Source organism: Oncorhynchus kisutch, linkage group LG6 (assembly GCF_002021735.2).
Source record: "Oncorhynchus kisutch isolate 150728-3 linkage group LG6, Okis_V2, whole genome shotgun sequence".
Classification (NCBI taxonomy): domain Eukaryota; kingdom Metazoa; phylum Chordata; class Actinopteri; order Salmoniformes; family Salmonidae; genus Oncorhynchus; species Oncorhynchus kisutch.
Window position 1 is genome coordinate 63,000,534 of NC_034179.2, and position 17,690 is coordinate 63,018,223.

Consider the following 17,690-nt stretch of genomic DNA (forward strand, 5'->3'; position numbering starts at 1 on the left):
CTGTCTGGAGTTGACTTTACAACCCCCTTATCCCGATCACATCCAAGACCAACTGAAACCACATGCTCAATGTTATTCTTACCTGTAAAATCCCCTACTGTGCATGTGCTCTCTTATCTCTACACCAATGTTTCATTCCCCAGCAAGCATCAAACCACTGCTGAGAACTGAAATTCCTAATGACCTTACACAGTTAAATCACTTTTTAACTATGTCGCTCACTGTTAATATTGTTTATTGCTCATTTGATGCACCAGTTTTCAGATGTATAGATTCATGTTTGATGGCTTCTCATTCAGTTCAGTTTTAAAAACACACCAATTCCTTTCTTTCACACACTCCCTCCATCCTCCCCCCTCTTTCCTACAAATCCACAACTTCTTCCTGACAAAGTCTTTAATGAGTCTCTCATTAAACCTGGGGAAAGATATATTTGTGTGTGTGTGTGTGTGTGTGTTTCTGACAGGCAGGGTCAGTGTGGGCGTGCTCCCAGATGCCCCCCTTCTCCCTGTCCTCACCCGAGCCTCAAAGTTGAGCTGAGGACACATCTAGGCTAGTGAATGAGAGGGTAATATGCTTATGTACAGTGGCATGTATTCATAGATACCAAGGGAAGAAGAAAACAATAATTTAGCTTTCGTCTCTGTGTTGCACACTCTTTCTTCAATTCGCAAAGACACTCAATGTATCTCACAGGCGAAAGCGTCCGAGCGAGCCAAAACAGCGCCCCTCCGTCTCTCCACGTGTCGGCCATCTATCTGAAGCTCTCTGGTCCAAACGAGTATGACCTTGTTGCCACCCCTAGCATTGAAGGCAAGGAAAGCCAGCGAGCATTTAGCCTCCCTTGATAAAAAGAGTAGAAAAAAAATGTGCTTGAATCAGTGTTGAACTAAACTGAGCGAGAATTCACGCATATAATTCACTGGCTTGTATGTGAAGCAGTAATTGTTTCAAAACATCTCCTGCCATGTCACTGATGCGTCATGAAACAGTGATGAAGGCATTGTTTGTATCCTGTTTTTGGCCTTTTCCCCCAGCATTGTTCCAGCCATATCCACGGCAGCAGGAAGAATTAAGTCCTCCACAATAGTATGGGGCTTGCCTGTCCTAGCCACTCGGTAGCTCACCATATAAGATGCTTTTAGCCCCTTCTTAATGTTATCTGTTGCTTTTATAAGCGTCTTACTAAAAAGTAATTCATTCTCGCTCCAAATATTCCTGTGGCTTATTTTTCAAATGGGCATGTTTTGTTTCTAAATGCCTGCGCAAGGGTGAAGGTTTCATCGAGTTGTGAGATAGTACTTTTGCACATATCACACACTGTGGCTGCGGAAAGGCACTACTCCCAATATAAGTGAACCCCAAATCAATGTAATTCTCATCATATTTGTGCCTCTCCGATGGTCCAATGTCCCTGTCTGTTGTTAGGTGCTTTCCCGGGTAAGGGGGCAGTAGCTCTTCGGCTGCATCAGATTCACAACCGCCAGTGTCCATGCTAGCTGGGCTAACAACAAATGTAGAATTACTGATGCTAGCATTGGATGTGCTTGTGGAAGCAGAACAGCTTGTGTTGTCGACAGGTGCAGGTGTAGTACTGCTGGTAGTAGCAGTTCTACCAGTAGAGCTGGTATGTGTCTCTATGGACACAAGCCTTTTTTGAACCATTTATCCCTTTTCGAGCAAACAGAATGAGCAGCAGCTACGTTTGGCTACATAAGGACCGTTAGTGAAATTCCCGCGAGAGAGTAATAGTTAATGTGATTGATATGAATTATTTGACCTAGGCTACCTGTTTTTGACATTGTGTTATTTCACTGAACACTAGACTATTTTAGGCAGTGAAACGAGGCTACACAGGAGAGAAAGAAAAAAAAAAAACTCACCCAAATGTATCACCCCGTTGGAAAATGTAAATAACGGTTTGAAAACGTGATTTTTTTTTTGTTTCTTTTACATCAGCATAGCTCAGGCAGCTCTCATCCATTTATATGCAGATGATAGTCTTCTACTCAACTGGCCCCTCCCTGGATGTTGTGTTAAACGCTCTAAAACAAACTTTTTAGTGTCCAACAAGCTTTCTCTGCCCTTAAACTTGCTCTGAACACCTACAAAACAAAGGTCATGTGGTTTGGTAAGAAGAATGCCCCTCTCCCCACCGGTGTGATTATTACTTCTGATGGTTTAGAGCTTGGGAGTATGGCTAGATGGCACACTGTCCTTCTCTCAGCACAAAATTAAATCTAGACTTGGTTTCCTCTATCTTAATTGCTCCTCTTTCACCCCAGCTGCCAAATTAACCTCGACTCAGATGACCATCCTACCCATGCTAGATTATGGAGACGTAATTTATAGATCGGTAGGTAAGGGTGCTCTCGAGCGGCTAGATGTTCTTTACCATTCGGCCATCAGATTTGCCACCAATGTTCCTTATAGGACACATCACTGCACTCTATACTCCTCTGTAAACTGGTCATCTCTGTATACCCATCGCAAGACCCACTGGTTGTTGCTTATTTATAAAACCCTCTTAGGCCTCACTCCTCCCTATCTGAGATACCTACTGCAACCCTCATCCTCCACATACAACACCCGTTCTGACAGTCACATTCTGTTAATGGTCCCCAAAGCACACACATCCCTGATTCTTTTCAGTTGGCTGCAGTTAGTGAATGGAACGAGCTGCAAAAAAAAAACTCAAACTCAAACTGGACAGTTTTATCTCCATCTCTTCATTCAAAGACTCGATCACGGACAGTCTTACTGACAGTTGCGGCTGCTTTGCGTGATGTATTCTTGTCTCTACCTTCTTGCCCTTTTGCTGTTGTCCGTGCCCAGCAAATGTGTGTACCCTGATTTGTGCTGCTCCATGTTGTGTTGCTACCATGTTGTCATGTGTTGCAACCATGCTATGTTGTCGTCTTAGGTCTCTATGTAGTGTTACGTTGTCTCTCGTCGTGATGTGTGTTTTGTCCTATATTTTTATTGAATTGATTTTTATTTCTAATCCCAGCCACCATCCCCATAGGAAGCCGTTCACCTTTTGGTTGGCCGTCATTGTAAATAAGAATAAATAAAATAAATAAAATAATAAATAAACTTGGGTCTGAAAATGTTGGAAACATTAACTTGCTTGACCTTGCTGTAGGTCATGTAACTGTCTGTTACTGTACCTGCAATATGCTTTGTGGACTTCACTGGACAGAGTTTGCCATCTGGCGTGTGATAAAACAAAAAGTTGTGGTTGAATTAATTCTGCCACTGTGTCTTCTTATCGTCTCGGCCTTTAGGCCTACAGTATATATATCACAGTGACAAGGCATATGAATTAACATGTTGTAGAGCAAACAACACAATTATCACAACACATATGGCCTCGGCTTCCCCAGTGATTTTACCCACGCACCGCTACTGCTTATCTAACACGGTTTTGCTTGTGTGTGTGTGTGTGTGTGTAGAGGGGGTTGGGCGGTATTGTTGTATGACATGTGAACGGCAGGCTATTTAGATTTGCAGAGTGAAGGAACTCGTGCGTGAATTAACCTGTGCCCAGGCACATGCGCAAACACTGTACTGATGCCATGGACACTTCACTTTACTCAAACACTGGTTTCATTTTAACTACAGTCTCATACAGTACCTGCAAGGTTTCTAAGTGTGTGTTTGAGCACTAAGTAGTGTCCTTTTTTAATGTAATGCAATTTGATGAGTGTGTGTGTATGTGAGAGTGAAAGTGTGTGCACGCTATTTTTGTGCCTTTGTGGTGCTGCAAGCACTCTCCTCCCCTGAGCAGAAAAATCCGTAATGGATGTCTGAGTGAGTCTGTCAGCCTGTGTGTGTGTGTGTGTGTGTGTGTGTGTGTGTGTGTTTGCGTTACTCTGTGAACGCAGATGTTTGCAATCTGTCTGACGTGGTGAGGAGCCGAGAGAGCAGCTCTGTTTGCACAGTGAACAAGGGCAGGGAGCGAGGTGGGAAATACAGGCTGGTGATTGGTGGAGAGGAAGACTGCCTTAATGACGTCATCTCCTCCACAACAAATCTAAAGCAAATTCCCACCGAGTTCATAGGGCTGTACTTACTCAGGTTCAAAGGGGGAAGAGAAAAAGATGAAAAAAACACTACTGTGCATCAACTTGTATAGTTATAATAGATGCTCGTCTCAAGCAATAACACCATATGAAGAGATTATCTGTCCAAACGTTATGATTTTGTCGGCCATCTTGCACGTATCAAAGCCCAGTTAAGTGGGAGATATGGTGTAGCAGTAACACTCAACGCACGCCGGAGACCTGGGTTCAACCCCCGAGTCGTCCCTTCCAACTTCCTCCCTTCTCTGCCTCACATTGTCATTTCTAAAACTCTTGGAATAAAGCTTGAAAATAAGCTTTAATTAAGCAAACTGAGGGGTACTGAATCTATAACCCGACAACCTACGGTCACATTCACTATCAAAAATGAGAACTCTAATTACAAAAGGCATTCTATTAGGCTCTCTCGATTTTTGAAACAGCATCTCCCGTTTTGTGCCTTCGTTAGGAACATGACCATAGCCGTGGGACGTAGGAATGCTGAACGTGCTGCAGCATCAACTGGTACATTTCCAAAATCAAATAATTATTCAACTAACCAAAATGAAACAAATAGTCCTGTTTGTACATAGGCCAAAATAAATACAATTATTCAAAATACTACACCAGAGAGGATAATGTAGCCACAGAGGATCAATATCTTATTTTTTTTTTTAAATAGCTGTGAATTGCTTTAATCACAAGCGTAGCAGTGTGCTTAATATCAAACCGCTGATTTTTAGCTTCTGTTACCTGACAGCCGCAGCGCCACATTGGCCTTATATTTCAGAACAGTTTTGAAATCAAATGGTTATGGCTGAAAAGAGAAGAGACTCTAAAATCGGTCTGTAGTTAGGCTACCAAAACCAATAGGCTACCAATATTGAGAGACCAGCGGAGCGCATCTGCCATTAACCGTGAGTGGAAGCTATTCCCAGAAACCCAGGCTTCACTAACTTCATCATTGGGGAGTTTGTGCCTCTGAATTATGACATTTAAAAAATAAATATATATTTTGATTATTTGTATTTCCTATGCTGCCTTGATTGTGTAATTGCTTGTCATGCAGGGCTGCCTTGGAAAAGACACCTTGTTCTCAAAATGGGACTCCACACTGCCTAAATAAATTACACTAATAGCATGTCAAATGAAGCAGATTTCCTGATCCCAAACACCCGGCCTTTCATGATCACTTAGGTGAAAACAAAATCATTTGTTCCCGGTCAGTAGATTCCAAATTCAAAAAGGCACTCGCACATCTGAGCTATCTTTGTTGGAGGTGCATAGTAACAATTGAATAAGATGAGGATTTTTTTGTTGTTGTTTCCCGCACACTGCTCTTTATTTATTAAGCTTTTACGTATCGACCTTCGTCAGAGGTGACAAAGGCCTCGAGGCCGATAAGTAAAGCTTAATAAAGAGTAGTGTTACCAGGAAGAGCAGTGTGCGGGTTTCCTCTTTTTCGTCACCCTGTCAGTAGACTGAAATCACAAGACTATGATTTATGTACGCAGGCTATTCAATTAGCACAGGCAGACCAATTCTTAACTTAAACATTCAGATTGAATGCATTTTTAACCATTGAAATTGGACATTTATGGACCAGGGTTTGGAGATCTGATACTGCATTGAGACAGAGTTTACTGCGTCAATATGACAAACGAGTATAAAAGTTGTGTTTACCCCAGCTTGAGCCAATCGCGACACTAGATTGATCCGCATTCAACACTGTCACAGCCACACCCACTTACCTCTCATCTGCCCAAGACAAGGCACAAACACAGACAGTCAAAGACGCGTGAAGGAACAATGGTTTGAGTCTAAATAATCATTTATTAAAGTGAAAAGGTCATTGTTTTCTTATATACCTGAGTTCAACCACTTCCTGCTGCTTTCAACTCCACAATGACTGCATGTGAAAGTGTGCACGGGTTTGTGTGCAGGCTCCAAATTGTCTTATTTTACTTGTCTTTTACTAGGATAAATTTTCAAAATAGATTGGCCTATACTTTAGATCGCCTGGTGTGTCTAAACGTGATACCTTTGCTGATGGGACCTTCCAAATGCCCCGTCACCATATTTCAGTCATGCCTTCTACGGTATCCAAAGTGACATTCAGAATGGACTTCCATTTTGGATCTACCTGGGGAATTTCAGGCATCATCGCTAATACTTAGACTATTTGTCACCTTTTGGTGCGACATATGGCATGTTTGAATACAATGTGCTGGTGAAATCACATTTATGTCTAGGAGCAATGTAACAAGTGGTCACAACCACATCCCACAAACACAAAATTCTGTAGCCTCTGTTCACCCCTCTACATAACATAGAGTCAGACCTGAGTGAATTTGTTTACACATCTACACAGTTTGTCTCATTGGAAATTGCAGATGTTTTTCATTTTTAATCAGAAACAATATGCTGCATAAAAATGGTTTCCCCAATCCTGGTCCTTGAGTTGAGTATAGAAACCTCCCCATCCCATCTCCAAATCAGACATGATCTACAGTACACCATTCAACTGGTGGGAAGAGCAGATAACTGTTCAACTGAAAAAACTCAAGAGGGTCATTCACTTGTCAGCAATAATAGGGGCAATACCCCTTGCCTTGCCAACCCAAAGACCAGGATTGAGAAACACAGGAGTAGTTCATGGACTACTCCCTCTGCCTATACAGTGTTCGCTCCCAGCTAACCCACAACCTCCCATTCTATATACCCTACTTGACTAATGGTTACCACTGGAAATGGACAGGAAATGGATGAGTTACCAGACTGCTTTCACTTATCTGGTCCTTTCAGATCAGTGTTCATGAAGGTAAGCTGAGAGAAGAGCAAGCACATAGTTAAATGGCCGATTTCAGAAAATAATTGGCTCAAGAGCAGGTTGAGGAAGGGAAACGTACCCAAGTAAGAAACTGGACATTAACAACTTTTGACGTAAGTAAATAACTTTTTAACAACACAAATAAAGCGCTCTGGGATGCCACCATCTCTCGATGTATGTTTTTTGTTCTTGTCATAACCTATGAAACCAAAAACAATTGATTGGTGAGTGTCTGAGCGCAAGAGCCACTATCACATTCTGCAGAGCAGCAATGTCTATATGATTTGTCTAGCGTTACAGGGGTACTGACATAGCCTGCCTCCAGACCGGTTTGTTCCATCTTGCCAACTGTGATAATGACCATAGGAGTTTACAAGACATCCTGATCTGGGACCAGGCTTGGTTAGGCAGTTATGAGGGACATACACAAGAGTTATAGACATAGATCTTGTTGAGCTACATTTAATACTGAGCCAGGACATAACATCCCAATACACACTATGTAGAGGGAACCTCATCTAAACATCTCCTGATCCTGTGAGTCTATCTGAGCCTATTGGATTAAGTGGTTGTGAGAAAATGCATGATGTCAGAGCGATTGTCAAAAGCCTAAAATACCGCTTGAATTTAAGATAGTGTCGTTTTATATACAGTTCCTGTCAAGAAGCTTCACACAAACGATGTGAGCGTACGATGCAGCGGCTGGCTATCCATGCATGTGAACCACAACTCCTTTTCATTCCGTTTCCAACTTCATTGTCTGAGGTATGAACAGTTGTTTAAATCAACAACAACAAAAAATTGTTTCGGTTTTGTAATTATTCGATTTTTTTTCTTAAAAAAACATAATATTCCTGTTTACATTAAGACAGACAGACGGGCAAATTCATGGGTGACGTTTCCCCCAAGCTCTCAACTAAAGGTCCTTTTTTCTTTTACCCATTAGATCAAGTTTAAGATTGGGTAGAGTATAAGCAGAACACAGATCAGTGTTTTAGGGGCGTCTTCCACCTGGAGCGAACAGTACAAACCAGCTGAGATCAAAGTGAAGTTTCACGAAGACCTAGTCTGCGTCAGAAATAGGGGGTCATTTGGGACGCAGCCCGACACTGCACAGACGTTCAGAAAGTGTCTACAGCTGTTTGTTTTACACAGTAAAGCATCATATCAGTCAAGCGCCAACAACACAGACATTAACTTAAATTAAATCAAATGCTAAACAACAAACAATAATTATTTTCCAAAACAAAAATTATCCAAGTTGTCTTTTCTTTCACTCCATTTCTGGGCTTTCAGTCCTGAGTCTCTTTCTAAACAAAAAAAAAATCTTTATTGGAGACGAATCTGTCAGACAAACAGCATTTCAACCCAAAAGTATGACATCACAAATATGCAGAACGACACTTATTAGTGCACAACATTTTCAGTCTGGGACTTTTCATTTAGTCTTTTTTCATTTAGTCTTTTTTTTTACAATCCTCACAACGACATATCATCCATGTACCTGGGCTTTCCGTTCCTCTCCAAGTTCTCAAAGTGCTACTTTTGGTTGGGGTTCGATTGGATGTTCAGAGGGGAGCGAGACAACCATGTTGTGGGGAGGAAGGGGTTATGGGGAGGTTAAAGCGAGTGAGGGCAAAGCATGAGATTGTCATAACGGGGAGGGGGAGATTGGGGCTAGTTTCCTGGACCCAGATTAAGTCTAGTCCTGGACTAAGAAGCATGTTCGATGGAGATTCTCCATTTAAAGAAGTGAATGGGTGTCAGGGTAGAGATGTGTTGAGTTCCAGAATGTACATGATATCCCTGGTTTAGTAGTGTGGTCAGTTAAGGTGGTGCAATAGGAACAGTGTGGAGAATGGGAGGTGTGGGGGTAGCGTGGAAGGACATACCTAAGCTAACATTTGTCGGTTGATTGTATCCACACTGTCCTGACACGAGGATGGCTAGCGAGAGCCTGAGGATCTATCTGCTGTGCTGGTGCGATTGATGGTGTCTGAAGGCAGTGCGCTCTTCGATGCTGGTGAGTCTGATTCTGTGTGAGATTGTCAGTAGTCTAGGGACCACTGGCTGTGTGGGAAAGCTCCCTTCTTCGACATGTTGTTAATCACGACCCCTCTGGGGAACATTTCCATGTCGTTCACAGCTAAAAAGCCAACCCTCTTCTATACCTTATCCAAACCAACCTTCTGGTCAAAGCCTGGCTCGTTCACAGTGACAAAGAGTTGATTATCATTATGCTGCATATTGTTTTTATTTTTATGCATCCTTAATTTAAGTAGGAAAGTCACATTGAGATCGGCATCTCTTTTTCAATCGCCGTGCACGTGTTTGTATGACATCCTATTTTCCATACAGTTAAGAGCTTCTAGGTTCCTTTAAATCCCCTTGTGGTAATACTGAGAGAGTGTGTGTGTGTTGTGACAGAATGTTAGGCACCGGGCTGAAGCTAGGGATTAGGGTAAGACTGCAGGAGAGGGGAGGTATTGTATTAGGAGCAGTGGTGATCTGGATTGTATCGCAACACGGCGCATATATAGGGAAAATACAGGGGGAGACATCCCTTTAGTGCAAAACAAACAACTGTCAATGGCTTTGAAGGAGAGGATGGGGACATGTAGAGAAAGCGCAGAGCTGGCTGGGTGTAGGATTGGATGTGCGGAGAGGACAGTCAGAGAATCATCTCAAAGGCTTTGTGGCTCTCTGGGGCAATCCTTTTTCCATACTTTAGGAGAAAGAGGGTTGCTACTGTGAACGGTGCTGTAAAAAGTACATTATGTGGCAGGTTGCATTGGCTGGGCCTCTCATTCTTGTCTCGTCTCTGGACCTGCCACATTGAGAACCAGGGTATCCATCCACAGGTGAATACTACTGAATTGAGTTAGAGATTAGAGTATGTTTGTTTACCACAATAACAACGTCTACAATAACAATGCTTTGGCCCATCCATCGAGCTCAGTTGGCTTCCAAGGTGTACTGTCTGTCTTTTCCTAAGAAAGAAAGTCTCCTTTGAGTTTGTCAGACACAGAATCTTTATTCCCGCCAGTGGGTTTGTTGTTTGTCTTGAACATAGATAGATGGGGGAATCCATTATGAGACTTGGTCTTGTGTGGTAAAAATACTTCAAAAAGAAAAGTGTAAAAGATAAAGACTGCTATGCATGTTGATCTGCAGCCTCTCCCATTTCATGGGGTCTTACTGAACAGGGTAGTAAGGGGGACCAAACAGGTCCATATTGGCAACTGTGGAAGTATATGTGTTTTGCACTCAGAGGGGCATCTACACTGACATGAGAGTCGAGGTAGAATCTGTCAGTTTGGAGGTGGGGCCTGTGGTGTAACCACCGGCGAGGTAAGTGACACCTCTCCCCGTCCCTCAACCAATCCCACATCAGAGGGGGCGGGAGTCCTGTGTGATGGGCAGGGCAACATAGGAGACACACAGTCTGCAACCAGGAAGTGCAGTGCAGTCCAAACAGGAGATGTAGTGGAGGTTTGGGACAGGTGGAGGTTTGGGACAGCTGGAATGACACAACCTAAGTGAGGATCAACTCACCTCAACTGTCATACGAGGTAAAAGAACAGCAAACTATTGTTTTGTGTGTGTACACACAGAGAGAGGTATGTATAAATGAGAGGTACCCATATACACAGGCAGAAGGTTATGTTTACTGTATGTATATATATGGTTAAAGAGGTATGGCTGTATTCAGGTAGACAGGTATGTATAGGATGAGAAGTACATGGAGGTAAACCAGTGGGTATATAATGCAGGTACAGAGGTATATGTGCATGCAGGTAGACCGGTGTACTGTATACATGCAGTAAGATAGGTATACAGTACTTGTATGTATGAGGGTAAAGGGTTATGTATATACATGACGGTACACTTGCACCTTTGCACAACAAATTGGATATTGTTTGTATCCATTGTCATAAAGGAAGGTTTATGTGTCACTTTGTGTAAGGGAGGTATGTAAGGTACAGGGAGGTAGGTTCACAAGTACACGCCTTGGCTAGGAGGAGTTTGGGCTGCACATCAGGGGGTGGAAGGTGAAGAGTTCAAAAGGGAGAAGTGTGGGGGAACACTTGGTGACTGTCCCAGTGGAGGACGGTGAGGAGGCCGAAGAGGGGAGCAGGTTGGAGGGTGGAGGCTCTGATGGAAGCTCGATTGTGGGACAAAAAACAGCAGCTATCTGCCCTGCTCGAGTGACGGGCGGCTCTGAAAAGCTACGTCAGTCCCATGTATGAATATGTGTGTCTATAGCAGTGTGTGTGTGTGTGTGTGTGTGTGTGTTAGGTGAATGTAGATGTACAATCAGTGGCTTTATGTGTGTGGTTTGATTTTGTAAAGTGATTGTCTGTGAATGTATGCATGTATATGTTTGTCTGCCTCTCAGAGCGATTGCCTTCCACTAACACAGAGCTCCCCACCAGTACCGCTACCCCAACCAGACCTTGGGGGTTTGGGTTTGCATACATGTGCACCTGGTGTATAACAACACAGGAGCAGAACACCGCTCAGGGCTGCTAGCCTCTCTGTTAGATAGACGCACAGCGCAGTCAGAGAACCACACTTTAGAGGGGGCCCCACACCCCAACTCAAAGTGGGGCCCAGCAGCCACAAGAGCCCCAAGTGCGGCCAGAAACGAATCATCAAAAATGCTACGCAAAAGAAAGCCTTTGGTTTTCTGAGACTTTTTTCTTGGTGACTAACCGTGTTGCTGGTGGTGGTGATATTGTGTTTCACAAAACAAAGAAAGCGGCCAATTTCTTTACCCCTTTTCTTTTCCCCTAATAATTCCCCCCTCTCTCTTCCATGTCAGAAGTCAGTTCATACTTCCTGGTCCTCGAAGACCTCCAGGAAGAGCGGAGGGAAGAGTTCGTTGGGACACTCCACTTTCATGTGGAGGAAGCGGCTGGCGTGGCACGCCCCGATCATCCTCAGGTCCGTCACCTTCATCAGCAACTTGGGCCAGAAGTGGGGAATGTTGTGCTTGCGGTGGTTGATGTAGTGCTCGAAGGCAAGCAGGTACGTCTCCTGGCACTTCTCGATCTTATCTACCGACGTCAGGCCCGAGCGATCTGAGAGGAACGCACAAATACATACCTTTTAAAGACCAATAATAATACTAGAGAAATGGTAGATATTGAAGCTTGTTCATAAAATGTTACCAACATAGGGAGACCTTCAGTGTGTTCATACAGCTGTTGTCTGTTCTTAAAGTGGTTATGATCCTGATGTCCTTCCATTGATTGACTGTTTTGTTTGTTCATAGAGCAGCTGTGTCTGTTCATTAAGATATTATGTCTGCTCATAGAGTTGTTATAACCTTTCCACAGCCTCCTGGCCCCTCACCTGAGCTCATGAGGAGCACAGCCTGCAGCAGGGCCACCTCCGAGTCGTCCAGGTTAAACTGTGCCAGACTCTTGCCCAAATCAAAGATGGCGTCCGACACCACGCCCAGCCCGCCATTCTTCAGCTGCTCCCTCTTCACCGCCATCTCGCCGCTCAGGGTAAGCGTCTCGCTCTCTGGGTCATAGCGCACGGCGGCACGCAGCGACATGATCTCCATACAGCAGCCTTTCAATAGGATGATCTGGTCCTCACAAGGCAGCTGGAGGGAGGATAGGAGAGGGAGACTGTTAGAGTGTACACCAAATAAACACAATGATGTCATCCCATGGCAGTGATGTTTATTTGTAATGATAGTCCAGCTACAGATTACATAACTGGTAAATCACAATCTTTCGGGACTGTCTGTCGGGGACCGTGGATGAAGGTGAGTTCTGTGCATCCTAGTCTGAGTACCGTGTGCATGCGCACGCGTGTGTGAGAGAAAGTGAGTGAGTGTGAAACAGCAGCATTATGTCCTCATTATATAGCAGACTGAGTCATATGCAGGAGGCAGTGGTGAATATACAGTATAACAAGCACGCACGCAGGAACGAACAGACAGACACCATGACAATAAGTTCTGCTGAAGGAGGAGAAAGAGGAGGTAATCACAGTCAAGTGTGTGTTGATGAGCCCCATTAGAGACTCACAGGGACAAATGAGGACACAGGACAGAGACACACAGGAACTTACACACACACATGCACAGTCCTTTAAACCCACCTCTGAGAACATGGGCAGTTTTTTGGCAAAGTCGACGACGCGTGTGATGGCAGGGGTGATGATCTTGGTGAACTCGCTGAAGGCCTCCAGGTCTACCTTGTCTCCGTCTGGGGTGGGAACCCCGGGGGACTGACCTATGTCCTCAGGCTGGGGAAACAAAGATGGTGTCTAATGAATAGTCCCACCTGGCAAACAGTCAGATCAACCAACATCCACATCTGGTTTGATATTTCATTTCGGTTGTTCACCAGACCTGGGTTCAAATGTATGTGCATTTAAGTATTTTGTATTTATATACTTATTTTCTGTGCATTTGAGCATTTTCAAATAATGTGGCAGAAATAAACTACTTCTATTTGAAGTATGAAACTATAGGAAATCATTAAAGAATTTTTAAATACTTGTTTCCAAATACATTTTTTTCAAAAAAACCTAGGACCAAACAGACCTGGGTTCAAATGCATGGAGTATTTCATTATTTGTACTAGAAAATAAATGTATACGAGTACTTTCAAATACATGTCAATACTTTCCAAGTGTATTTCCAAATACCTTCCAATATTCCACTACCTGTATTTTCAAATATACAGTCAAAAGTTTGAACACCTACTCATTCAGGGGTTTTCATTATTTGTACTATTTTCTACATTGTAGAATAATTGTGAAGTCATCAAAACTATGAAATAACACATGGAATCATGTTGTAACCAAAAAAAGTGTTTAACAAATCAAAATATATTTAGATTTTTACATTTTTCAAAGTAGCCACCCTTTGCCTTGATGACAGCTTTGCTGGAATGCTTTTCCAACAGTCTTGAAGGAGTTCCCACATATGCTGAGCACTTGTTGGCTGCTTTTCACTCTGCGTTCCAACTCATTCCAAACCATCTCAATTGGGTTGAGGTCGGTTGATTGTGGAGGTTGGTTGATTGTGGAGGCCAGATCTGATCCAGCACTCCATCACTCTCTTGCTCAATTAGCCCTTACACAGCCTGGAGGTAAGTTGGGTCATTGTCCTGTTGAAAAACAAATGATAGTCCCTCTAAGGCCCAAACCAGATGGGATGGCGTATCACTGCAGAATGATGTGGTAGCCATGCTGGTTAAGTGTGCCTTGAATTCTAAATAAATCAGTGTCAACAGCAAAGCACTCCCACACCATCTCCATGCTTCAGATTTGGACTCCAGACCAAATGACAGATATCCATTGCTGTCAAATATCCATTGCTCGTGTTTCTTGGCCCAAGCCAGTCTCATCTTCCTATTGGTTTCCTTTAGTAGTGATTTCTTCGCAGAAATTTGACCATGAAGGCCTGATTCACGCATTCTCCTCTGAACAGTTGATGTTGAGATGTGTCTGGTACTTGAACTCTGAAGCATTTATTTGGGCTGTAATTTCAGAGGCTAGTAACTCTAATGAACTTATCCTCTGTAGCAGAGGTAACTCTGGGTCTTCCTTTCCTGTGGCGGTCCTCATGAGAGCTAGTTTCATCATAGTGCCTGATGGTTTTTGTGACTGCACTTAAAGAAACGTTCAAAGTTCTAGAAATTTCCCGCATTGACTGACCTTCATGTCTTAAAGTAATGATGGACGGTTGTTTCTATTTGCTTATTTGAGCGGTTCTTGCCATAATATGGACATGGTCTTTTACCGAAAAAGGGCTATCTTCTGTATACCACCCCTACCTTGTCACAACAACTGACTGCCTCAATAAAAGCCAAGAGTGTGCAAAACTGTCACCAAGGCAAAAGGCGGCTACTTTGAAGAATCTCAAATCTATTTTGATTTGTTTAACACTGCATGATTCCATGTGTTATTTCATAGTTTGATGTCTTCACTATTATTCTACAATGTAGAAAATAGTAAAAATAAAGAAAAACCCTGGAATGAGAAGGTGTCTAAACTTTTGACAGGTACTGTATGTATTCAAGTGCAGACTGTTTTGTCTGTGTGTGTGTGTGTCCCCGTGTGGTTAAGGTGATGTACTTAGGGGTTGAGGTCATGTACCGAGTGAGTGAGTGAGTGTGGTGATGCACCGAGTGAGTGAGTGAGTGAGGTGATGCACAGAGTGAGTGAGTGAGTGAGTGTGGTGATGCACAGAGTGAGTGAGTGAGTGAGTGAGTGAGTGAGTGTGGTGATGCACAGAGATGCACCGACCGCCCGAGGTGATGCACCGACCGGCCGACCGCCCGAGGTGATGCACCGACCGCCCGAGGTGATGCACCGACCGACCGACCGACCGACCGAGGTGATGCACCGACCGACCGACCGACCGACCGACCGAAAGAGGTGATGCACCGACCGACCGCCGACCGACCGAAAGAGGTGATGCAACCGACCGACCGACCGACCGACCGAAAGAGGTGATGCACCGACCGACCGACCGCCCGAGTGATGCACCGACCGACCGCCCGAGGTGATGCACCGACCGACCGACCGACCGACCGAGGTGATGCACCGACCGACCGACCGCCAAAGAGGTGATGCACCGACCGACCGACCGACCGACCGAAGAGGTGATGCACCGACCGACTGACCGACCGACCGAAAGAGGTGATCACCGACCGACCGACCGAGCCGACCGAAAGAGGTGAATGCACCGACCGACCGACCGACCCGAAAAGAGGTGATGCACCGACCGACCGACCGACCGACCGAAAGAGGTGATGCACCGACCGACCGACCGACCGACCGAAAGAGGTGATGCACCGACCGACCGACCGACCGACCGACCGAAAGAGGTGATGCACCGACCGACCGACGACCGACCGAAAGAGGTTGATGCACCGACCGACCGAGCCGACCGACCGAAAGAGGTGATGCACCGACCGACCGACCGACCGACCGAAAGAGGTGATGCACCGACCGACCGACCGACCGACCGAAAGAGGTGATGCACCGACCGACCGACCGACCGACCGAAGAGGTGATGCACCGACCGACCGACCGCCGACCGAAAGAGGTGATGCACCGACCGACCGACCGACCGAAAGAGGTGATGCCACCGACCGACCCGACCAGGTGAGCACCGACGACGACCGAGCGAGGTGATGCACCGACCGACCGACGACCGAGCGAGGTGATGCACCGACCGACCGACCGAGGTGATGCAACCGACCGACCGACCGAGGTGAATGCACCGACCGACCGACCGAGCGAGGTGATGCACCGACCGACCCGACCGAGCGAGGTGATGCACGACCGACCGACCGAGCGAGGTGATTCACCGACCGAACCGACCGACCGAGGTGATGCACCGACCGACCGACCGACCGACCGACGACCGAGGTGATGCACCGACGACCGAGGTGATGCACCGACCGACCGAGGTGATGCCCGACCGACCGAGGTGATGCACCGACCGACCGACCGAGCGAGGTGATGCACCGACCGAGCGAGGTGATGCACCGACCGACCGAGCGAGGTGATGCACCGACCGACCGAGCGAGGTGATGCACCGACCGACCGAGCGAGGTGATGCACCGACCGGCCGAGCGAGGTGATGCACCGACCGACCGACCGACCGACCGAGCGAGGTGATGCACCGACCGACCGACCGACCGAGCGAGGTGATGCACCGACCGACCGAGCGAGGTGATGCACCGACCGACCGAGCGAGGTGATGCACCGACCGACCGAGCGAGGTGATGCACCGACCGACCGAGCGAGGTGATGCACCGACCGACCGAGCGAGGTGATGCACCGACCGACCGAGCGAGGTGATGCACCGACCGAGCGACCGAGCGAGGTGATGCACCGACCGACCGAGCGAGGTGATGCACCGACCGAGCGACCGACCGAGCGAGGTGATGCACCGACCGACCGACCGAGCGAGGTGATGCACCGACCGAGCGAGGTGATGCACCGACCCGAGCGACCGACCGAAAGAGGTGATGCACCGACCGACCGACCGAGGTGATGCACCGACCGACGACCGACCGAGGTGATGCACCGACCCGACCGACCGAGCGAGGTGATGCACCGACCGAGCGAGGTGATGCACCGACCGAGCGAGGTGATGCACCGACCGAGCGACCGACCGAGGTGATGCACCGACCGACCGACCGAGGTGATGCACCGACCGACCGACCGAGGTGATGCACCGATCGACCGACCGAGGTGATGCACCGACCGACCGAGCGAGGTGATGCACCGACCGACCGAGCGAGGTGATGCACCGACCCGCCGAGCGAGGTGATGCACCGACCGAGCGAGGTGATGCACCGACCGAGCGAGGTGATGCACCGACCGAGCGAGGTGATGCACGACCGAGCGACCGACCGAGGTGATGCACCGACCGACCGACCGAGGTGATGCACCGACCGACCGACCGAGGTGATGCACCGACCGACCGACCGACCGAGGTGATGCACCGACCGACCGACCGACCGAGGTGATCCACCGACCGACCGAACGAGCGAGGTGGATGCACCGACCGACCGACCGAGGTGATGCACCGACCGATCCGACCGAGTGATGCACCGACCGACCGAGGTGATGCACCGACCGACCGGCCGAGGTGATGCACCGACCGACCGAGGTGATGCACCGACCGACCGACCGAGCGAGGTGATACACCGACCGATCCGAGCGAGGTGATGCACCGACCGACCGAAGCGAGGTGATGCACCGACCGACCGACCGAGGTGATGCACGACCGACGACGACCGAGGTGA

At 46.7% G+C, this 17,690-nt stretch overlaps 1 protein-coding gene across 1 annotated transcript in view; it reads right to left on the minus strand.

Moving 5' to 3' along the window:
* Positions 1–5,877: 5,877 nt before the first annotated feature.
* The window catches only part of LOC109893153 (thyroid hormone receptor alpha), a 112,667-nt gene continuing 100,854 nt past the window's right edge, over positions 5,878–17,690 (minus strand). The window contains exons 8-10 of the mRNA XM_020486223.2: positions 13,015–13,161; positions 12,253–12,511; positions 5,878–11,978 (exon numbers count right to left, since the gene is read on the minus strand). Of these exons, the coding sequence (XP_020341812.1) occupies positions 11,728–11,978; positions 12,253–12,511; positions 13,015–13,161 (657 nt within the window). The 3' untranslated portion in view covers positions 5,878–11,727. The remainder of the gene's footprint in view (positions 11,979–12,252; positions 12,512–13,014; positions 13,162–17,690) is intronic.